Source organism: Acomys minous, assembly GCF_964271855.1.
Source record: "Acomys minous genome assembly, chromosome: 7".
NCBI classification, from domain to species: domain Eukaryota; kingdom Metazoa; phylum Chordata; class Mammalia; order Rodentia; family Muridae; genus Acomys; species Acomys minous.
Window position 1 is genome coordinate 21,131,470 of NC_140488.1, and position 24,642 is coordinate 21,156,111.

Consider the following 24,642-nt stretch of genomic DNA (forward strand, 5'->3'; position numbering starts at 1 on the left):
CAACACACTATGAATATAACATTTATATAATTCTTGATTGTTTCATGGTACTTCTTGCTGTAGGTAGTTTATTGTATTTACATATAATGAGATAAATGTATATGTAAAAAAGAAAAGAAATAATAAAAAATCTTAACAGCAGGGGTATGGCGGCTCATACCTCTAATCCTAGCATTTGGGAGACTGATACAGGTGAAACACTGAGTTTAAGGCCATCCTGAACAACACAGTGAGGGATCACAAATAACAATGAACAAACAAAAACAACAGCACAATTATTTCCTCATGCCTACAATCAGATTTCCCCATTAATGTTTAGGTAATGGTCTATCTCACTGGCTGAGGCAATTTAAACAAATTCTCAGTCTCATTTCATGATGGTACATTTCTATTGTTCAAAATGCTAATATTATCATCAAGAATTTAATTAATTCATTCATATTACATCTCAATTGTTATCTCATTCCTTGTATCCTCCCATTCCTCCCTCCCTCTCATTTTTCCCTTACTCCCCTCCCCCATGACTGTGACTGAGGGGGACCTCCTCCCCTTGTATATGCTCATAGGGTATCAAGTCTCTTCTTGGTAGCCTGCTATCCTTCCTCTGAGTGCCACCAGGTCTCCCCATCCAGGGGACGTGGTCAAATATGGGGCACCAGAGTTCATGTGAAAGTCATACCCCACTCTCCACTCAATTGTGGAGAATAAATTTTTAAACATGATTTTTTTCCTATTTTAAAATCCTTAAGATTTTTTAAAAAGAAAAGAATTGGGATTTAAAAAATACAAAATCTGCAGGGTATGGTGGTACATGCTTTTAACCCCAGCACTCAGGAGGCAGAAGCAAGCAGATCTCTGTGAGTTCGAGGCCAGCCTGCTCTATAAAACAAGTTCAGGACAGCCAAGGCTACACAGAGAAACCCTGTCAAGAAACCCTGTCTCAAAAAACCATCCAACCAAACAAACAAACAAAAAACAAAAACAACTAGGGCAGTAAGTATGGCTTCTCAGTTAAAAAATACAAAATCCTTAGTGAACACATGTAAATATGAATTTTCTAATATAGTAAACCTCTTTTTAATCAAGTCAGGCAATAGTCATGAAGAGGAGCAAAAGAAAATTAATAATAATGTAAAAGGCTACAATTTGTTGACATTTTCTTTTTCCTTACACTTAATTAGAATATAAAGTTGATCAGGGCTAATCAATTGAACATGAATTCAGGAAGGCCTCAATTACTTCTTATTTTCTTTCTATTCAATTAGTTTTATTCGTCTTGCTGTTTCTTTATTTACACCTTCCCAACAAATTAAACATGCAAGGATTTCTGTGCAAAATAAACAATCCTTGAATCTGTGGTATAACTAATTGCATTGATTTTCAAAATTGCTTTGATAGATGACATTTCCTTCCTAAGTGGAAACTAGCAATTACTGAAAGTGTTATTTAAAACTGGTATGGCCATTAAGAACCTCTTTTTTTTTCTCTTTTTTACAGTACTGGAGATCAAACACAGGTCCACAGGCATGCTAGGCAAGTGCTTTACCACTGAGCTCACTTCCAGAACACTTTCTTGATGGCTAAATAATTAAACTTCATTAAAATCTATAATATGGGGGGGGGGAGTCAAGACAGGGTCTCTCTGTGTAAGAGCCCTGGCTGTCCTGGACTCACTTTGTAGACCAGGCTGGCCTCGAACTCAGTGATCCACCTGCCTCTGCCTCCTGAGTGCTGGGATTAAAGGTATGTGCCACCACCGCCCAGCCTAAAATCTATATTTTTATATGTTGAATAGTTTTATTTGTTTGTTCCTATAAGTGAATCCAGGTCTCAGTTCTTAAGCAAAATGAAGGAACTAGGAAAGTTGCTCATTAGCAAAGTTAGTGCCTAACATGTGCAAAAACATGGGATCTGTTTTCACGCACACAAAATCAAATGAGCAAGCAAAATCACAGCGTAGCATGAGTGTGTTAGAACGTACTTGTGATCACAGCAACTGAGAGGTGGAGGCAGGAGGATCATGAAGGCCAGCAGAGGCTACATGATACCTTGCCTCAAACAAACAAAAAATTAAAGTGAAACATTTTCTAGGTATTAGCACCTTAGAGCTGTATAGCTGGATCTTCAGTATGGTTTATATTTGGAAAAACATAAAGTATTACTGGAATGAATTTAAGGGCACAAATAGGAATCAAACACATGAATTCTATAGATAAACGGAATTTTAAGAAATTGAGAGAAACAGGATAAATAGGAGATAGCTTGAATGCTACTAAACAATCCATCATTGATCTAACTTGCTCTATCCCTCCCCTACTATATGTGAGAAAATCTTGGATTATATGAATCACTTAGTAGCAATCTACTAGAATAAAGTAGACAGCCAGTACCAGAAAGCGACAACATTGGTGAGTGCTTCTTTTAGCAGGTGAATTAGAAGAGCCAGCCCTACAGCTCTTTCCATCAAGTGTGTCTGGAGATAGATGAGGGGGAGTAAATGCCCCTCATCCATTACAGCCTTCAAGAGACACTGTATTGTCAACACAGGAACACAAAATCCATGACACAAACACTCAGCATTTAGTCCCAAGAATACTTTCAAAAAGCAGCACAGGAAAACAACACGTCCTTCTTCTATTCCTCTTTACCCAAGTAAAGCATGCTCTGTGAGGCATGTTCTTGAGTCATACTCTCTATCAACTTTAGTTTTTGTTTTAGTTCTTTGGAGTCAGAGTTTCATGTATCCCAGGCTGGCCTTGAACTTGCTGTGTAGCTAGGGGTTATCTTGAAGTGCTGGGATCACAGGTGTGCCCCCACACAGCTGTTTTATGTGGTGCTGGGGATTGACCCCAAAGGCTCATGAATGCTAGGCAAGCACTGTTCTAGCTGAGCTACATTCCCAACCCAACTTTTTTTTTTTCTGGTGTGGTACCAGGCATTGAACCTGAGGCCTCAAGTAAACTCACCATGCTGCCAGCCGCTGAATTGACCTAGATATATATGCCTACATACTCTGGGACTTGAATCTACTCAGCCATAGTCTCATATCCAAGTATTCATTCTCATGTGTTTCTCTATGGAATACTACTCACCTATTAAAAACAAGGAAATCCTGAAATTTGTGGGCAAATGGATGGAACTAGAAATGATCATCCTGAGTGAGCTAACCAAGACCCAGAAAGATACACATGGTATATACTCACTTATAATTAGACACTAGCCCAAAAGGGATGTCATGAAAGTCTTTACTTAGCAGGAGATTGAGATAGATGCAGGGACTTCCTATTGGCACTTTGGGTAGGAGACATATGGGAGAATGGGGAAATAGAAGGATCCAGAGGGTCCTAGAAACCTACAAGAAGAACATCGTGGTGGGTGGATCTGGGCCCAGGGGAGTCTGCTCAAACTACTGCACCAACAAAGGACAATACATGCAGTAAGCATTGAATCCCTACTCAGATCTAGCCAATGGACAGGACATTCTCCACAGTTGTGTGGAGAGCGGGGACTGACTCAGACATAAATTCTGTTGCTCCATATTTGATCACCTCCCCTTGGTGGGGAGGTCTGGTGGCACTCAGAGAAAGGATAAGCAGGCCACCAGGATGAGACTTGATGAGCTGTGACCATACAGTGGGGGAGGAGGTCCCCTTCTGTCACAGACCTAGGGGAGGGGAATAGGGTGAAAGAGGGAGGGAGGGAGGGAGTGGCAAGATACAAGTGAGGGGATGACATTTGAGATGTAATCTGAATAAATTAATTAAATAATAAGAAAGGAAAAAACTTCTTAACCAAATGCCTAAGTATGACTTCTAAAAGCATATCCAATGAACACTAATAACACACATGCTAAAGTAGTGAGCGAACATTGATAGCACACATTTGGAATGTACTTTGTAACTTTCAAATATAATAATGCACCATACTTATGAATATATAGTGGTCATAGTATACTTTAAAACAAAGTGAAAAGTGAACAAAAAATAGTTTGTCACAACTCCCATTGTTAATACTCACCAAGCATTTTGTTGACACTTGAGAAGAATAACAAAGTTGTAAGATGATACTTGCAAATTTTAGCTGGTTGATTCAAGCTTCAATTTACCTATGACAAAACAGCAGGGCAGGGTAGACACGTGTTATTTAATAGAAGTTTAATTGTTAGAATAATGCTTGCTTATTGCTATCAATTTTAAAACAAAAGCATGTTAATAGAAAGGAAAATGTGAGGCCAGGTATGGTGGCTCACACAAGGGGCCGCAGCAAGAGCACTGCCGTGAGTTTCAGGTCACAACGGGCTTCAGAGTGAGATATTTAATGTACTTTTAAAAATGACTACCATTTTAATAAATAATGAAAAGGTAGTACATGTGCATGCTGTGTATTATTCAGATGTAAGCAGAAGTGAAAGCTTGGCATCAACATGGTGACGCACGCCCTTGGAAAGCCTAGTAAGCGATGTGAGCCAAACTACAACAGGAACAGATAAAACAACTTATGGTCTACCTTATGTGCGGGCCCGTGCTGATGATGTAGAGATGCCTAAAGTTAAGCAGGTGTAAGTGTGGGTGGAATATACAGTTTAGAAAGAAGACCAAGAGAGGATAGTATTGGTGGCGAGGAAGGGTATAGAACATGCAAAGCCTGTGTGCATGAACTATGAAAGCAGGTATAAAGCCAGCTTCTCGCTTGTTTTGTTTTGTTTTGTTTTTGTTTCTCAAGGCAGGGTTTCTCTGTGTAGCCCTGGCTGTCCTGGACTCGCTTTGTAGACCCAGCTGGCCTTGAACTCAAAGAGATCCATCTGCCTCTGCCTCCCGAGTGCTGGGACTAAAGGCGTGCACCACCACCACCCAGCTAATTTTTTCTTTTTCTTTTTTTTCTAGTAGATACTGAATAAAAATTTACTTGACAGTGAAAGTGTAAATCCTAAAGCACAACTTCATTGCTTCAAAATGGCCATTTTAACTGTATGTGTAGAGTTTGGGACTGGGCAAGTGTTTGAGTGACTGCCTCAAACTAGCCATGTGGATTCTATTTGTGAGTTAATTGGAATAAAATGATTTATTTTTAAGAAACTAACATTTTTTAGTATTAACCAAGTTCTATAGCATGGAATTTTATTTATTTACCTATCTGTCTGTCTGTCTGTTTGTTTTGAGGCTGGGTCTCACTCTATAGCTCAGTCTAGCCTGAACTCACTCTATAAACCAGGCAGTTTTCTGGTCTCACCCTCCTGAGTAATGGAATTATAAAAATGTGCCACTATACTTAGTTTTATTTTTCTATACATATGTTATAACTAAATAGATAAAATCTCTTATAGCAGACAATGAACTGTGTTGACACATTTTAAAATACTAGAAAGAAACATTTGTGAAAAAACAGCTAGGCTTGGGGTCTAACTCTGTGGCAGAACTCTTGCCTAGTGTAGCTGAGGCCTTGGGTTTAATCCTAGGTGTGTGTGTGTGTGTGTGTGTGTGTGTGTGTGTGTGTGTGTGTGTGTGCGCGCGCGCGCGCGTGCGCGTATGTAAATGCATACAATATAGATATGTAAATGCAGAATTGCTGCAGTCATTACCTTGATCTAAGTGTTAAAGTTTTCAGTTTACATTCATTTTTTTAAAGATTTATTTATTTATTTATTATGTATACAACACTTTGCCTGTACGCACACCTGCAGGCCAGAAGATCCCATTATAAATGGTTGTGAGCTACCATGTGGTTGCTGGGAATTGAACTCAGAACCTTTGGAAGAACAGCCAGTGCTCTTAACCTCTGAGCCACCTCTCCAGCCCTCAGTTTACATTCTTTTTTTTCTCCTTTATTAATTTATTCTTGTTATATCTCAATGGTTATCCCATCCCTTGTATCCTCCCCTTCTTCCCTCCCTCCCATTTTCCCCTTATTCCCCTCCCCTATGACTGTTCCTGAGGGGGATTACCTCCCCCTGTATATGCTCATAGGGTATCAAGTCTCTTCTTGGTAACCTGCTGTCCTTCCTCTGAGTGCCACCAGGTCTCCCCCTCCAGGGGACATGGTCAAAGGTGAGGCACCAGAGTATGTGAGAAAGTCATATCCCACTCTCCACTCTACTGTGGGGAGTGTTCTGTCCATTGGCTAGATCTGGGTAGGGGTTTAAGGTTTACCGCCTGTATTGTCCTTGGCTGGTGCCTTAGTTTGAGCGGGACCCCTGTGCCCAAATCTGCCTATCATAATGTTCTACTTGTAGGCTTCTAGGACCCTCTGGATCCTTCTACTTTGCCATTCTCCCATGATTCTCTCATCTAGAGTCCCACTAGAATGTCCTCCCCTCTGTCTCAGTTTCCTGGTAAGTGAAGGCTTTCGTGGGACATGCCCCTTGGGCTGATAATAGTATCTGTCCATGAGAAAAACAGTCTAAAGTAGAACAAATGTGAATGGATAATCGTTAAGTCTACCATTTAAAAATGACCCAAGAATGGCTGGAGGTGTAGTTTTGTGATATAAAAATATGTGCCTAGCATGTGAAAGACCACGGGTTCAATTCTCAGCAACACAACAACAAAAGTGCCCAAGAGATAGTGATTCAATAGCCCTTCTCAGGGTAAGGGCCAGCTCCTCCGGTGCATCCTGTTCCTTGCCAGATCAGGCTTAGACCGCTATAGGAAAACAACTCATTGTCCCCTTTTCACTTAAATTTGAAACACGGAAAACAAAAACGCATTCCACATAAAAGAAAATCTAAAATATTCTAGTATTAAATTAAAGGCAGTCTTACAGCTGTCTAATGTCTTCAAATTTCTTGGACTCGCCAATTGAAGCCCTATCAGCTCTTGATTACCCTAAGGGATGAAGTGCTGCTTCTCCCACACACTTGAGAGACTAATCTTTCTCTCAGATTCCTGTACTTCCCACAGTCCTCAATCTTTTTAACAGTTTCCCCAGCGAGAGCCTTCTTTTTTACTTTTCTACCATTGCTCCCCACATTTGTGCTAATAGGCTCCAAAACGGAGAGAGGTTGTTTCCCAGGTGAATGCTAATACTCCAAAATACTTACAGGAGATCAGATTTCAACTTTCCTGCTATTGAATTTGATCACTAATGACCAAATGTATTTTTTTAAATCGAATTTGTATAGGATATGCCCAGGAGGGTCTGACAACATACAGGTTATGTGGTATGGAAAAAACACGTTTGAGAATTGCCTTAGGGATACACAAACAAATAAGGCAGTTAGTTGTCTTCTACAACAGCTGAAACCCAAATACAATGTGTGTGTGTGTGTGTGTGTGTGTGTGTGTGTGTGTGTGTGTAAGATGACATGTCACTGGGAAAAGACCAAGTTTTTTGGGTCAAGACCGAATAGTAAAAACTTTTATGCAGAGCCAAGGATTGAACCCAGGGCCTCATGCTACTGAGCCAGGATTCTACAACTCACCCAGACCACTAAACCCAAAGAAAAAAATTGAATTAATAAATTTTAAGAAAATATCACCATATAGTAAAATATATTTTTTTTGTATAACTGTAGCAAAAGTAAAACAACTCCAATGTGCTAAATCGCTTCTAATTTAGGCATACTACTGCTTTACTGGTTTCTCTGGTGATGGAAACCAGAGTCTCATGCAGTAGCCAAAGCAGGAAGCATCAAAATTGCTATTTGGCTCAGGATTCCCTTGAAATCCTGATCCTCCTCCTTCTACCTCCCTATGGCTGGTATTGTAGGTGTGCTGTACCGTGCACAGCCAGACTTCACCTAGTCTTGTTCTTAGAATATAAAGAGCACAGCTGAGTAAGGTACATTGTCAGGAAGAATGTCATTAAGTAATCTAAAACACACAAGCCATTGAGATATATACCAATATTTTTCTGTACTTTTCTTCTTCTTTCCTATCCTAATTTAGTTTTCACAAACACAATTTTAATTTTCTTCCTATTTACCCTTTCTCCTCTTAACACTACTTGAACTTTGTACTAAATGCATAGTGCAGTAGCTCTATTTACAAAGGAAGAAGAACACAGCTTAGTGATGTAATACTTGAAAGTGTCATGTGTGCTCAAATAAATACTAAAATTCCAAATTCATAGTTATATAGAATTCTATAGTTGTCGAAATGTCTTTAAATATAGTTCTATTGGGATAGAATGAAAGACCTCTAGTAAACATATGTGTGTGTGTGTGTGTGTGTGTGTGTGTGTGTTTTCTAGACAGGCAAGTGTATCTCCATGCATCTGAAGCCAGCCTAGTCTACATAGCAAGTTCCAGGCAAGCCAGATTCTAAAAGAACAAAAACAATAACCAAATCAAAACAAAAAAATCTGAATACTATTTAATATTACCTAATTTTACAACATAATTTAAAGTTATATTTATTTCTGCTGTAATGTAAAAGTACCTTTTTTTTTTCTATTTCCGGGATACTTGTCTACAAGGTCTAATGGTTCTGTGAATTATAAAATAAAACCATCATGGTTATTACAAGAGAATTTTTAAACAAAATCAACCAATTCATTATAAACAAGTAAGTCTATGCACTAATGAGAACTATGTAGACCATATATTATTACACCGTTGTGTTGTCTTTCTCACATTAATATGAAGTAAGAATAAAAAGCAAAGATGAGCCAGGCATGGTGGCGCATGCCTTTAATCCCAGCACTCGGGAGGCAGAGGCAGGCAGATCACTGTGAGTTCGAGGACAGCCTGGTCTACAAAGCGAGTCCAAGACAGCCAAGAGAAACCCTGTCTCAAAAACCAAAATTAGTTAATTAATTAATTAATTCCCACAATGAAAAACTTCTTACAGTGCTGGGGACTGAACCCATGACCTCATGCATGCTAGGATTAGCACTGCAGAGTGCTACCACTAAGCTAAAGATCCCCAGAGATTAGAAAGCTGGGGGTGTAGGTCAGTTGGTAGAGTGTTTAGCCTGTCTTTTAGATGCTCTGGGTTTGATCCCCAGCACTGTATATACTAGTATTTAGGAGGTAAAAGCTGGAGGATCCGAAATTAAAGGTTAGCCCTTGCTACATATTATATTTGAGCATAGCCTGGATCGCATGAAATCCTGTTTTAAAAGTAAATAAACAAAGTGCTATCGGTAGGTGATGCTTATGAACAAATTTAAACTTGGTCAGAGAAAGATTATGGTCAAGCCAGGGTTAATGCGCTGCTGAATCCAACACATGTTGTTGGTCAGCCACTTGATGTTTCTTTCCAATATACAAAGATGATAGGTTGAAGCAAATGGTATTTTAACTTCACTAAAGGAAAGTGCTTCTTTATTTTTACAAAATGTTTTGCTCTGCTTTCTTTAAAGCTACTGAAATACTTACTTAGGGGCCAGAGATGAGTTCACAGATGCACAAGAGCCTGAGTTTTAGCTCCAGCATTGCAAAAGGAACTTATTTTACAAGCTATTTAGTATTTTCAGACAACATAAACTTAAATTGAATTTTTTCACTTAGCCTAATAGGCCTACACTCCTAGCTATTCAGGCAGGAGGCAAAGCAAGAGGGTGACAAATTGAAGGCCAGTCTGACATGCCCATTGAGTTCAAAGCCACCCCAAGCAACTTATCAACATGTTGCCTCATGATAAAAGGTAAAACAAGGGCCAAGGATATAGCTTAGTAGTAGATTGCTAGACTAGTATTCACAAGGCCCAGAGTTCTATCTCTAGGAAAGAAAGGAAGAAAAAGAAAAGGAAAAATATTGCAAAAGAGAGAGAAAGAAAATGGTCACATGTGAGTCAGCCATGGTGGTTCACACCTGAAATCCCAACGCCTGGAAGGCCAAGGCAGGAAGATCACAAGTTCAAATTCTGCCTGAGCTAAAGAGAAAGACCTTGTGTCAACAAACAAAACAAACAACACACATACACACCAAAAAAGCTGAAACTGTCACATGGGCCTGTGAATAGAGCTTGAAGGCAAATCACTACAATTCCCATACATATATAAGGATGGAGAAAAGTCACTATAAAAAACAAACTAGAATAGAGATTTTTGTTGTTGTTGTTGTTGTTGCTGTTGTTGCTGCTGCTGCTGTTGTTGTTGTTGTTGTTGCTTTGAGACAGGGTTTCTCTGTGTAGCCCTTGCTGTCCTGGACTTGCTCTGTAGACCAGGCTGGCCTCAAACTCACAGCAATCCACCTGCCTCTGCCTCCCTGACTGCTGGGATTGGAACAGGGATTTTGAAATCAATACTTTTCTCATAAAATAAATCTGTGGCTTCCTGCGACACACAGGGATGATGGGAGAAGACTAAATACAAAACAGCGCAGGGGAATTAGCCTGAGAACTAGTCTATATCTTTACGTGGTTGAAGTTACAGAATTGTATGTGATTCCAAAATTAATTGAACTATACATTTAAGAGTTGCTGAATTTAATTGGATGCAAGTAACTTGTTTAAGAAATAAAAAAGAAGCCAGGTGTGGTGGCCTGTAATCCCAGCACTCAGAGAGGCAGAGACAGGGTTATCCCTGAGTTCGAGGCTAGCTTAGTCTACAGAGCAAGTCCAGGATAGCCAAGGCTACACAGAGAAACTTGTCTCAAAATAAGAAAGAAAAAGGAAGAAAGGAATTTCAAAATTAAAGGAAATAAATAAATAAATAAATAAATAAATGAATGTTAAACAAAATCCCAAACATTCCATTTTACCAATAAAGACTCACGAGCCAGCTGCTGGGGTGAAAACCTACTAGCTCAGAGAAGCAGAGCAGTCGCCCAGCTGACCAGACCCTTCTCTTCCTTGCTGTCTGAAATACCCTTCAAATGGAATGCCCCTCCTTTCTAATTCCTGTGCATCTCTCTACCCATCCTCCAGACTTCCTCTCACTCTCTCTGTTTTTTCCCTATATTCACTCCCTGTCAACTGGTTGCTTGCTCCACCTCTTGACCTAGGGTTAACCTTATTAAATCCAGTATACAGAAAGTTCTTGGATTAAAGGTGTGTGCTAGGGCTGAGCCACACCACAACTAGAAACAGGTTTTTGCCAGTACATAATCTCCAGGTTCACAGTGTGATCAAATATCCTGCAACAGTTAAACTATTTCACCAGTCATTTTATATTCATATAACATAACTATATAACACAAGCTGACCTCACACTTGAGATCCTCCTGCTTCAGCTTTCCGAGTTTACAGGCAGATTTCTGAGATTCTTGGCAGTTGTCACCACAAAAACAATCACACAGAATCAGATATATAATAGTCAAATATATTTTCCTAAAGACCTGAGTGGGTAACTATTAATATCCATCAGTATCTCAAGAGACATAGACTTTTAGGTGCTACTTCTTACCTTCCCAGGTTTCTTGGTGACAGAAGCCATTTGAGTGACTGGAAGTAGTTTGATGTTTTTCACAGTGAATGGCTCCGTGTCGTTGTTGTCATTCTGTGTAATGAGAAAGAACTGTACAGTTGCAGCACCAGCTGCAAACTAATCAAACACGGGAGAAATGGCAGTTGATGAGCAAGGCAGTACTTAGTACGGGATCACAGTATCCAATGAGAATGTCGTACCATGAAGCAGAGGGAAACCCAGGATTCATGCTTTCCTAATGGTTGGACCTATTGCTACACGATTGAAAACTGTGGTGGCACACACCTTTAATCCCAGCACTGGGGAGGCAGAGGCAGGCAGATCTCTGCAAGTTTGAGGCCAGCCTGGTCTACAAAGTGAGTCCAGGGCTACACAGAGAAACCTTGTCTCAAAAAACAAAAACAAAAAAAGAAAAAGAAAAAGAAAACTATATGCGAACATACATAATTGTGCCTGATTTTCCATTTGTAGCTTAGTTCTAGCTAAATTGTCTTTGATCCTTTTCTGCATAGTATTACTCCCGTAACTCAGGATTTTAAGATGCATTCTTTTCCAAAACTAGAGTCCAGCTATACTTGTATCATAGGCGCTGTTTTCCACCCCCCACACCCAACATTCAGGTTCTTTTATTTCATCATGCCAACACCTAAAGTAATCCGAACCTGCTCAGTTAAGGAACTCCAACAGAATCTACAAATTGAATAACTGTGAAGTCCCAAAAAAGCCAAGATTCCAGGGTGGGAGTTGTTTTGTTTTGATATTTTGGTTTTCTGGTTTTTTTTGTTTGGTTGGTTGGTTTGGGTTTTTTTTGGGGGGGGGTGTTTTTATTTTGTTTTTTTGTTGTTGTTGTTGTTTTGGTTTTGGGTTTTGTTGTTGTTGTTTTCTTTGGGTTTTTTTGACTTTCAATTCCTACAAGAGCTCAGTTAGATAAAGTCAAGGTACAGAAGAACCTTGTCTTCTCTGTTTAGATGTGCCCTGAGATGGCGCTGATGGTCAGGGTTCACAGTCATCCATATTATTATATCTTGTCCTTGGCTTAGCCAACCCAGTTACACATCGGTCTTATTTTCAGCTTAATGAAAACTTTGTTTTCTATTTTCATTATCATTTCTCTCATAAAGTAGCTACTTTTTCCCCCCTAAAATGTCTAGCTAAACTATATTACCTAGCTCTAAACAGCATACAACTCACTGACTTCAAAAGCTACTCACAAATGAGGGCCAAGTGCCCATATGAGGCATCTTTGAAAGGAAAGGAAGATGTCATCTGCCAATAGGACATTTCCACAGCTACTCACTCCTAAGTCTGGAAGTTGACATTAGCTAGAATCTCTCCTATTCAAATCTCAGCTTAACTCTAGCTTTTTTGGGGGGTTTGGTTGGTTTTTTGTTTGTTTGTTTGTTTGTTTTGTTTTGTTGGTTTTCCAAGACAGAGTTTCTCTGTGTAATAGCCTTGGCTGTCTTGGACTCACTTTGTAGACCAGGCTGGCCTCGAACTCACAGCGATCCACCTGCCTCTGCCTCCAGAGTGCTGGGATTAAAAGCGTGCACCACCATGCCTGGCCCAACTCTTGTTTTGTCATAGATGTTCACAGAAAAGAATAGAAGTCATGGTCATGTAATGATCACAACTAAATATAATATTTACAGACATTTAACAACATAAAGTAGGGATATACCTATAGCCTAAATATTTACATGTGTAAAATATTAGTGGCTATACGTAAAAATATTAGTGGAAATATTCTAAATCATTGAAATAATGTATGCATACGCATGCACATGGAGACAGAGGTCAAGTAAGATGTTTTCCTCAATTACTCTCTACATTATTTTTTGAGACCCGGGCTCTTATAAATCTGGAGTTCTCAAATTCTTTTAGACTGGCTGGTTATCAATCTCTAAGGGATCTCCTGTCTCCTTTCCCACCCCTGCCAGTGCTGAGATTGTAGGTACACACCACATGCCTGAGTTTTTTGTTTGTTTTGACATGGGCACTGGGGATCAAACTCTGGCCCTTATGCTTGTGTGACAAGCACTTATCAATTAAGCCATCTCCTTGGTCCTCAACCCTTTGTTCTTTAACAAAACAGGGTCTCATGCAGCCAGTCTGGCTTCAAACATATAATCAAGAATGACCTTGAATTCTGGATCCTCCTGTGTCTACCTACCCAGTGCTAGCAAGAAACAAACTTGTCTTAGGTTAACCATGGCAGATAGCAAGTCTGATCCACAACAGAATCAACCTTAATCAATATCCTTCTGTCTCTCTGTGTGTCTTCCTGTTTCTCAATGTTTCTCTTCTCTCTGTGTGTCTCTGGATCTGTGTCTCTACTCTTCTTCCTCCTCCTCTTTCCTCTCTCCCTCTCCCTCCCTCCCTCTCTCTCTCTCTCTCTCTCTCTCTCTCTCTCTCTCTCTCTCTCTCTCCCCTCCTCCTCCTCCTCCTTCTTCTTTCTCTCTCTTCTCTCTCTCTCTCTCTCTCCTCTTCCTCCTTCTTTCTCTCTCTCTTCTCTCTCTCTCTCTCTCTCTCTCTCTCTCTCTCTCTCTCTCTCTGTCTCCCTCTCTCCCCCTCCCTCTCCTCCTCTCCTGCTTGGCTCCTCCTTCTCCCTCTCTCTCCCCTACTATATTGCCCAGGCTGTCCTGGTATTTCTAGGCTCAAAGAATCCTCCTGTCTCTGCTTTTCCAGTATTGCATCTATAGTTTAGGGTCAGAAAACTATGTTATTTCAACCTTTCTTTCAAATAGTGATATTCAGTTTTATGGGTAAAACCATAAACTGTTTCTTTTTAAAGATCTTTTAAAAATTGCTATGTATATGTGTGAGCCTGAGTGAGTTTCTGTGCATCACATCTGTACAGGAACCCACAGAGGTCAGAAGATGGTGGCAAAGCCACTGAAACTGGACTTAAAGGAGGTTGTGTGCTGCCATGTGGGGGCTGTTAACACAACACTGTATTAGTGAAAATGGACATTTCTACAAAATGAAAATGTGACTACTGTACCAGATTGAAATTTTCTTCCCAGCTCTGACTTATCTGCATTATAGTATGCATTTCTCTGAAAAAGAAATGAATATTGTACTCAGCTCATCTGAAGGGAAACATGCTGACCATACAAATGATCAAAATAGTGACTCAAGTACAGCACTCACCGTTCGTGCATTACTTCCCTGCTCGCTATATCCGTTCCTTCTTCCTAGAAGGTGGGAAAATAAGGGTAAACTGAGTGCCCGATTCCTACCGTGCTACTAAATTTCATTTGGGTTGGGAGTTTCAAATTTTCCCAAAGATGAGCTTTGTTATTCACCAGGCTATGGACGAGCTACATTGTTTCATTATAAACAAATCTCTCACAAGTGTCTGGCGCTCTACTCTTTGCTACCCTACAAGTTACCACAGCAATAGTCGATTACGTATGCATTACAGAATATCAAATACACAGAAACAGGCTGGATGAGAAATGCTGTACCTTGCAGCAGTCAAGGGAGAGAACAAGAAGATTCACAATTTCATGTTTGTTTGTTTGTTTACTAGTAGTACTATGATAATCTTAGTCTATATCCTACTAAATGCCTAGCAGTATGGGTTTGTTTAAGGAAATGATGGGATTTAAAGATGATTGAAATCAAACTATTGAAGTTCAAAATACATATTAGAGGACGGGTGATATGGCTCAGTGGACAAAGCCACTTGCCATCAAGCCTGGTGACCTGGTTTTATCCCTAGGACCCACATGGTGAAAGGGAAGAACCAGCTCCCCAAAGTTGTCCTCTGACCTCCACACGTACACTCTGGAATTGCTCCATCATATAACTACACAACAAACAAACAAATAAATAAAATGTCAAAAACATGCATCATCCTAAGTGAGAAAATGCGTTTATCTAAAACTGTAAGAGAGGCACTTAGAATATTTAACAAAGAAGTAACAAGTATTAATGAAAATCTGGAGAAACTATAACATTTGGGTACTGCTGGTGGTAATGAAAATGGTACAGATTCTGTAGAAAAATCCCAAAGGGGATGGAAATAAGGGCTAAATAAATATCTTTATTTATTGTATCCTTTAGTATTTCTCTTTTTTCAGGGAGGGGAGCAGACATGTTGAGACAAAGTCTCCTAGAGATCAATATGTATCTTAAGATGGCCTTGAACTCCTGATTTTCTAGCTTCCAGCTTCTGAGCATTGGGACTTAAAGGCATGCATGACTATGGCCATTGTAGTTTGTATTTCTATTTTGCATATAGTCAATGATTCATACAATGTACTATCACAGTGGTTTGTATTCAAAATATATAAATAGACATGGTTTATATGTACTTTATAAGCCTGTGAAGTTAGTTTTTAATTGATGTTGTGTGTGATTAAAAGAACTAAAAGGCTCAGACATATAGCTTTGTGGTGTGCTTAGCATTCACAAAACCTGGGGTTCAAACCCAAACAGAAAATAAATAAACAAATTTAAATCTTATGGTGTATAATATGGACACTAAATGTCTCAAGGGGGCTCGGAACTCATGATGTAACTGACAATGACCTTGAACTCCTAATCTTCCTTCTCCCATCTTACAAGCACTGAGATTCTTGGCATGTGTTACTACACCTGGCAGTTTATCTGTTTTGTTTTAGAAAAGCACTCCTTAAATTAGAAATGTAATTGCCTGTGACCTTTTTTTAGAATTGTAGAAACATAAGTAATAATAATATAATAGAGACTGGTGAGATGGTGCAGTGAGGGAAGATGCTTGCCTCCAAGCCTCCTGATGATGACCTGCTCCACTGTCAGGAAGTACATAGTGGAAGGGAAGAATCAGGTTCTACATGTTGTCTTCTGACAGCCACATACATGTCATGACACACGTATACACACACACACACACACACACACACACACACACACACACAACACACACAATAAATCCAACAAATAATTTAACTTAAAATGAACAGGCATTAATTCTGAAAATTTTCTAACCTGTTTGATTTGAAAAATCCGGCTGCCTGATATACGAGTGCGGGAAGGTAAAAACATCTGAAAATTAAAAATTAAAACTTGCTTTAAGTTTTTGACTATTCATTGAAAATATGAAGTTTATGTTATATTGTCTAAAGTACTAATTGAATCTATAGCACCAATGGCATCTGTTAACTTCAAAGCTTATGAAAGAGCTGGGCGTGGTGGCGTATGCCTCTAAGCCCAGCACTCAGGGAGGCAGAAGTAGGCGAATCTCTGTGAGTTTAAGGCCAGCCTGGTTGATACAGATAAACCCTGTCTTGAAAACCAAAACAAAAAATAAATACATGAATAAATAAGTAATGTTGGATCTTGACTAAAGCATTGTGTTATTCAGAAGTCTATATATGTCAAAAATCACAATTGCTAACAGAGAGAAACCCTGTCTCAAAAAGACCATAAACAAACAAAAACCAAAAGGAAAGTTGGGACTCAGCAGTTAATTTATATATATATATAAAGAACATTGGTTCTTCTTCCAGAGGACCCGAGTTCAACTCCCAGTGCCCACATGGCAGCTCACAACTGTCTGTAACTCCAGGTCCATGGGAATCCAATCTCTCATAAATGCAGGCAAAAACAATGTACGTAAAAGAAAAATAAACAAACAAATTGCAAAAAAAAAAAAAAAAAAAAAAAAAAGGAAATTTGGCTATGAGGCTGGATGTAGTAGTGTACCTGAAATCCTAGCACTCAGAAGTGTAGCGGCTCAGCTTTATAAGGAGTTTGAGGTCAACCTGGGCTACATGAGACTCTATCTCAAAAACAGATTAACTTCAGAGGTAAAGAAGAAAATTTCATGTTTGGTCTGATGTTTGTTCTGTTAGCAATTGTAATTTTATTTATTTCTTACTTACTTTTTTGCTTTTTTTTTGTTTGTTTGTTTTTTGAGGCAGGGTTTCTCTGTGTAGCCTTGGCTGTCCCGGGCTCACTTTGTAGACCAGGCTGGCCTCGAACTCACAGAGATCCGCCTGCTTCTGCCTCCCAAATGACCAACTTTCCTCACTTTTTTAATTAAATATTTTTTACATATACATTTATATTTTTACACATATATACAATAAACTACCCACAGCAAGAAGAACCATGAAACCATCAGGAATTATATATAATGTATATAATATATTTATTAGTTACATTCATAGTATTTTGGCTATTTGTATTTGGCAGCCTTGAAGAAAACATCTTTCCTTAAGACTCAATGTCACATCAGTTTTCTTGCTGGTTTTAGCCAAACACTAAAGCTCAGTGAGAGATATTACCAGAACAAAAAGCTCAATCTTTAAATCAGCAGCTTAGCTGCCACACATACAAAGGAAACATGAACAGAATAATGTTGTTACATATTTTAGAATCTTGCCGGTGAAAACAAATTTTCATAATATGAGCTGACTTGAGGTAAACACTTGCAACATTTTATTCTTCCTTGCTAAAATGCTTGTTGTTGCCTAGGTCCTTTCTCTTTTTCAGAACTACTTTTCTCCTCCTCCTTCTCCTCCTCTTCTTCCTCCTCTTCCTCCTCCTCCTCCTCCTCCTCCTGGTCTTCTCTCAAAGCTTATGAAAACCCATGCAAGTGGAGGAGAATGAAACAAGGGGATTTAAACCTAAGTATGGACACAAAGCTTAAATTACCCTCAGAATTTATCTATCCTGTCTGTACCTTGGTTGTTGCCTGAAATGCTTGGTAGTGAATTTATCCCATGCAGCTTTCACATCCTGATTTTACTTGTGGTGCTGGGAATCAAACCTAAGATCGTGTTTATGATAGGTAAGTGTCCTACCACTGAGCTACATGACCAGCCTTGTTATATATTAAGAACACACCGAATAGGGCATTTTTGCTAGGACCTGAGGATCCAGAAGTAAATATGCAATCTTCAAGGGGGGTGGGAACAAAACCAAAACAGAGAAGCGCCAGAGCAAAGTTCTGGCTGTGGGAGCTTGAAGGAGAGGGCTCGTACCTGAGGTCCTATAGAAGGCCTCACAGAGGAGACAGCCACATGTCTGTCAGGTGCCTTCAAAGGTCAGAAGAGAGCCTCAGATCCCCTGAGACTGGACTTACAGATGGCAGTAAACCCCCATGTGGGTGCTGGGAATAAACCCCGGGTCCTCTGCCAGAGAAACAATTGCTCTTAACCACTGAGCCATCTCTCCAGTCTGAGGTTGTAATTCTTAACATGTGCAGAAGGCATTGCCACGAGTGGGGAAACGACTCAGGTAGAGGAGCATGTTCCAGGCACAGAGATGCTCGAGGCCCGAAAACTTACTGGGAGGAAGGGATAGAAAACACATTTGATGAAAAGTGACTGCAACTCAATCGTAAGTGTTGGAATTCAGCCTTGCTCTCAATAAAAAGCAAAGTATAGGTCTTCTGCATTCCTAAACCTTAAAGGTCTTTTAAATAAGCTAGTTCTGTCCGCTTTGAAAGTCCAAAAAGAAAGTAGCAGCAATCTGTGGGGAAAGTTCCAAGTGAAGGAAGGGGGTGTGTGAAAAATAGCCCATCGTCTAAATGAAAAGGGGAGCTTGAAATGAAGGAGGTGGGTTGAGATGATTAGAAAGTGGAAAAAGAGCTAAGTCTAAGGCTTAAAGATGGAAATAATAGACATACAGTGGCCAAGATAGAGTGGAGATGAATATGTGTCAAATAAACCCGTGCTTTCATGAAAGAGATGACCTTATGTTTTACTAGGTTTTAAAAATGTTCACTTCTGAAGGAGCAGGTTGCTTCACTAATGATACTTTGTTCAAAGTATAACAATCATCTTTTCCATACTCTTTTGCTAGGTGGTGGAAGAACAGTGAAGATCATAAAAATGGCAACAGAATATTCATACATGAATTGAAAAATCAAGACATAGAAGTTACACTTGGCATCAAATGCGGTGGCACACACCTGTAATCCCAGCACTCAGGAGGCAGAGGCAGGTGGATCTCTGTGAGTTCAAGGCCAGCCTGGTCTACACAGCAAGTTCCAAAACAGCCAAGGCTACACAGTAGAATTCTTTCTCAAGCCGGGTGGTGGTGGTGCACACCTTTAACCCCAGCACTCAGGAGGCAGAGGCAGGCGGATCACTGTGAGTTTGAGGCCAGCCTGGTCTACACAGCGAGTCCAGGACAGCCAAGGCTACACAGAGAAACCCTGTCTCAAAAAAAAAAAAACCAAGAAAAAAATCCTTTCTCAAAAAGAACATTTTCTTTGAAAGAGCACTCCTTCTGAAGTTACATGTGGAGATTAATATCGTTGCTTCATTACAATTCTGATACAAGTATGAGTAACTCTATACATTTTAGTATTTATCGTGCTCTTATTATTTTTAAGGAGTTGTGTTTCTTATCAGAAAGAAAGAGAAGACATTAGGACAACAGCTAATAAGCTCTAGATCTTTGCCTCAGTGGCCTTTAGGAAACGAATGACAGAAGCAAATATTATATGAAAACAAAAACTACTGAACGCGATGGTGCACACCTGTAATCCCAGAACTCAGAAAGGAGGAGGAGGAGGGATGGAGGTCCAGGCTAACCCGGAACACGTAGTAGAACCCTGTAGAAACACATAGAACCCCATCTGAAACTAATTTTGCCCCTTTTGCGCTGTTTTATTTTGGAGTGGAGAGAATAAAGTCTTACTTAGTGCAAATATTTGCTTCAAATAAAATCATTTAGAGTGTGTTGTGGTGGCGTGCACCTTTAATCCCAGCACTCGGGAGGCAGAGGAAGGTGGATCTCTGAGTGAGATCGAGGCTAGCCTGGTCTACAAAGTGAGTCCAGGACAGCCAGGACTACACAGAGAAACCCTGTCTCGAAAAAACAAAAACCAAAATCATTTAGGCAGAAGCTGGAGAGAAGACTCAGCAGTTATGAGTGTGTACTGCTCTTGCAGAGGTCCTGAGTTAAATTCCCAACACCCAGAATTGGTAGCTCACAACTGCCTGCAACTCCAGACCCAGGGGATTCAGCAGTCTGTTCTGGACTCCAAGGGTGTTCACACACACACACACACACACACACACACACACACACACACACACACACCACACACTTAAAAAGTAAAGTAAATGTTTAAAACACACATCAGAAAACATTTAGAAAGAGGATCTCTGTGATTTCTAGACCAGCCTGGTCTACAAAGAGAGTTCCAGGACAGCCAAGGCTGACATGGAGAAACCCTGTCTCAAAAAAAGAAAAAGAAAAAAAAAGGAAAAAGAAAAAGAAAAGAAAACATTTAGACAAAAAAAAAAGACAAGAAGAAGTGAATATCAAATGGAAGGAAAGAAGACTGGAAATTAAAATAAACAAACAAACAAAACAAAGGCTAAGTAGGCATGCAGAGGAACAGGAGACAGGAGAAGACTTAAGATAGCATTTGATTTGAGTTTGGCTTTATAGAGTGAGGACTTTGGTTGCATATGCCACAGAAAAGTGAAAATGATGTATTTTAGGCAAGGATATTAACCTTGTGTGCAGCCAGGAAGGGAGAGAAAGAAGAGAAGGCTCTGATGTCAAAAGAGTTGAAGATGATGGAGAGTTTTAGAAGCGATGCTCAAATTTTTAATTACAGAAAAAATGATTGACTCCAGTAAATATAGCAGAAGAACAAGTGGGAGAACAAGAGTGCAGCAGCACTCTATATTAGATTTGGAATGGACATATGCAGACATTCAGCTCAGAGCATGATTTAGTTTCTACTCAGGGGAGGTATACGACAACTGGGAGCTACTAACTCAAACCAGCTGTTTTCCAGCCATTTTCTTGGCCTGATGTTTCAATATGCTGTGTGTGCATGTGTGTGTGTGTGTGTGTGTGTGTGTGTGTGTGTGTGTGAGAGAGAGAGAGAGAGAGAGAGAGAGAGAGAGAGAGAGAGAGAGAGAGAGAAGAGAGAGAGACACAGAGAGACAGAGAGACAGAGACAGAGAGACAGAGACAGACACAGACAGAGAGACACAGACAGAGAAAGACAGAGAGACAGAGACAGAGAGACAGAGAAACAGAGACAGAGACAGAGAGACAGAGGGGGGGAAGGGGGAGGGAGGGAGGGGTGACAAATTGTTCCAAACTCATACAAGATTTCTTAAACGATGTTTTTAATTGATACTTAATAGATGGTGTAGAGCAAGTTTAGTTTGAGGAAAGGTCTGAAATTTCCTATTGGAAACCATTGTCCAGGAAATCAGGAAGGGACAGTGTGACTGAAATGAGTCCCATTGTGTTGAGCAGGACTGAAGTGAACTCCTAAACCCATAAGCCACAGGAAGGAAGACTTTTAAATTGGATACATGTAGATCAAATGTTTGGTTTGCTGGTTCTCGTAATAGACCATGTGGAAAATCAACCAGAGAAAGCAAGAACTCTGGAGGCAAGTTTCCCCCCAAAGTAAAGCCCTGGAGGTGGTGCTTGCAAGGGAATCGCTTTGTGTTTTCCCTTATATGAAAGAAGACACTGAAGTATATAAGGTACTGCAATGGAACTGGGTTGTAAAGCTCAGTGGTAAGAGGGCTTGTTCAGCATGCCTAGGTTCAATCCTCAGTAATGAAGTCATTTTCTGAGATGTCGCTATACTTCATGGGTGTCTTTTGTGTAAATTCTCACTGTGCCTTTTTCTCCCAGCCTAGGAGGATGAAATAGCTTGGAAAGAAGCAAGAGTACCAGTGCCAAGAAACGATGTCATGAGGGTGGAGTACGTATATTGTTTCTGGATGTTTAAAGGATGTAGAGATGGAAGGGGCTGCAGGGTGCACTAGCTAAAGCTCATTACAAAGAAGCATGGTTAGTGGAAGAAAATTTAAAAGTCTGGAGGGTTTTTTTTTCCCCAAAAAGCACAGCTGGGTGTGGTGATCTCTGAATCCCAGAACTCTAGAGGGTGGGGAAGGACGTTGAGTTTCAGTGCAGCCTACACTACGTAGAGATGAGAAGTAGATAGAGAACAAACCTAATGCGTATAGCTATTAAAACGACCTGATTTTCCTATTTTTAACCCGGTTCCTATTGCAGTTGCTACAGAGAAAATGTTTAGACAATCCTGAAGGAAGGATGGTCGGCCATGTTTAGAGATCCATCTGCCTGCTTCCAGAAATGACTCAAGGCACCTTACACCAGTACGTAGCAGGAATTAAGGTGGGCCGGATGGACAGAGCACAGAACGGTCCTCAGAATGAGGCGGTGGACTTGCTACCAGGGGAACATCAGCTGATTTGAAGCTTGTGGCGGCCAATGTGCAAAGTTAACGTCCTATCAGATAGATATTAGGAACCATGTAGTTAAAATGTTTGGGCCCTCTGGGGTAGCACATGCCTGCAGCTCCAGCACTTAACAACCTTGGCCACACAACTAGATATTGTCTTTAAAAAGAAAAAGAAAAAAGATAACAAAGAAAAGAAAATGGGTGGGTTGATTGGGGAATTATACTCTTTAAGTCATTTCACAGAGGGCTAGTTACACTGTGAAACTAGGAACCCTTAAGTCTATAACTAAAGTTTGAAGGCCTCTAGAAAATGCCTAGTCACTCAGTAGAGCTTTTTTTTTGAGGACATATCAAATTAGTGAGGCAGAAGGATTGCAAGTTGGAAGCCAGCTTAGGCGACATAGTGAGACAAAAAGACTGAAAGAAGAATAGTAGCTGTGAGGGGCTGCGAACAGGGGAGCAACAAAAGCTATTTTTCGTGCTTTGTTGAAAATATTTAAATACTATGGAAATGTAGAAAGTAGCCAGGTGTGATGCCCCATGCCTTTAATCCCAGCACTTGGGAGGCAGAGGCAGGCAGATCTCTGTGAGTTCGAGGCCAGCCTGGTCTTAAAAAAGAGTGCCAGAACAGCCAAGGCTATTACAGAAAGAAACCCTGTCTTGAAAAAAAAATGTAGAAAGTAGACATTAGGTTTGTCCTATAATGGCATGTTCCAGAGAAAACTACTAACAGCAGATTGATAAACACATGTATGATCATGTTATGTACATCTTGAACCTAGATACACGTATACTTCCACCTTTGAAACATTCTCTCCTCTCTCTCTCTCTCTCTCTCTCTCTCTCTCTCTCTCTCTCTCTCTCATATTTATTGACCATTCAGAATGTGCAAGTGTTAAGTGCTTTATTATGATAGATATAATTATCAAAAAGAAGCAGATAATGTCATTGTTATCACATTCTCATCTTACAGATGATGTAATTATGGCATAGAAAAGGTAATTTGACCTCAAACAACTGATCTGGACTTATATTGTACAGTGTTATTTCTTTCTTTTTTTTTTTCCTTTGTTTTGTTTTGTTTTTTTCTTGAGGCAGGGTTTCTCTGTGTAACCCTGGCCATCTTAAGCTTGCTTTCTAAACCAGGCTGGCCTTGAACTCACAGAGATCCACCTGCCCCTACCTCCCAAGTGCTGGGATTAAAGGCATGTGCCACCACCACCCAGCACTTTTTAAAATTAATTTTTATTTTTAATAATTTATTCACATTACATCCAGGTTGTTACCCCCTCACTTGTATTTTCTGGTTCCCACCCACCCTCCCTCTCTCTTTCTCCCCTATTTCCATCCCCTTGTCCTCAGAAAGAGGGAGCCCTCCTCTCCTACCATCTGACCTGTCTATCAGGTCTCATTAGAACTGCCTGCATCCTCTTCCTCTGTGGCCTGGCAAGGTGCCTCGCCAGAAGGAAGTGATCATTAGTGTCCTTTCTTTCCATCCTTCTTCAACAGAAACCAGTCTGGCTTCATTGCATCTCACTCTTTTCTCCAATGAAATTGCTTTTACAACTGAAGCCAGCTCCTCCGCAAGGCAGCAAGTGCTCTTAACCACTGAGCCATCTCTCTAGCCCCACCATCAGCCTTTTGTGTGGCTGTTGAACACACTTGCATCTACCTTTGCCTTCTTTTAATCTACCTTTGGACTCTAAAGGCCAGGTAATCTAAAAAGTGTTCCATTTATGTTACTTATTTCTGAAACACAACCTCGTGTGATCCAGATTGACTGAAGTTGCTGAGCAGGTAGCTGAAGATGACTAAGGACTTCTGATACTTCTGGTTCTGCCTCCTAAGCTTTGGGATTCGAGGTGTGAACCGTCACCCCCTCTGTTTATGTGCTGCTGAGGATGAAACTCAGGGCTGTGTACATGCTGGCAAGCTCTCTATGAACTAAGCTGCATCTCTTGCCCATGAAGCCAGGGTGTTGTTGTTGTTGTTGTTGTTTTAGCACACGATTTCTCTGTGTAGTTTTGACTGTCCTGGGCTTGCTTTGTAGACTAGACTGGCCTCGAACTCACAGTGATCTGCCTCCCTGAGTGCTGGGATCAAAGGCTCACAACCACCACTGCCAGGGAAATTTTCAAAGATTT

General features: G+C 40.3%; 1 protein-coding gene across 1 annotated transcript in view; it reads right to left on the reverse strand.

Moving 5' to 3' along the window:
- Positions 1-8,376: 8,376 nt before the first annotated feature.
- The window catches only part of PABIR3 (PABIR family member 3), a 29,479-nt gene continuing 13,213 nt past the window's right edge, over positions 8,377-24,642 (reverse strand). Inside the window, exons 4-8 of the mRNA XM_084789559.1 lie at positions 16,282-16,338; positions 14,458-14,501; positions 14,309-14,363; positions 11,287-11,379; positions 8,377-8,423 (exon numbers count right to left, since the gene is read on the reverse strand). Coding sequence (XP_084645685.1) covers positions 8,415-8,423; positions 11,287-11,379; positions 14,309-14,363; positions 14,458-14,501; positions 16,282-16,338 — 258 coding nt within the window. The 3' untranslated portion in view covers positions 8,377-8,414. The remainder of the gene's footprint in view (positions 8,424-11,286; positions 11,380-14,308; positions 14,364-14,457; positions 14,502-16,281; positions 16,339-24,642) is intronic.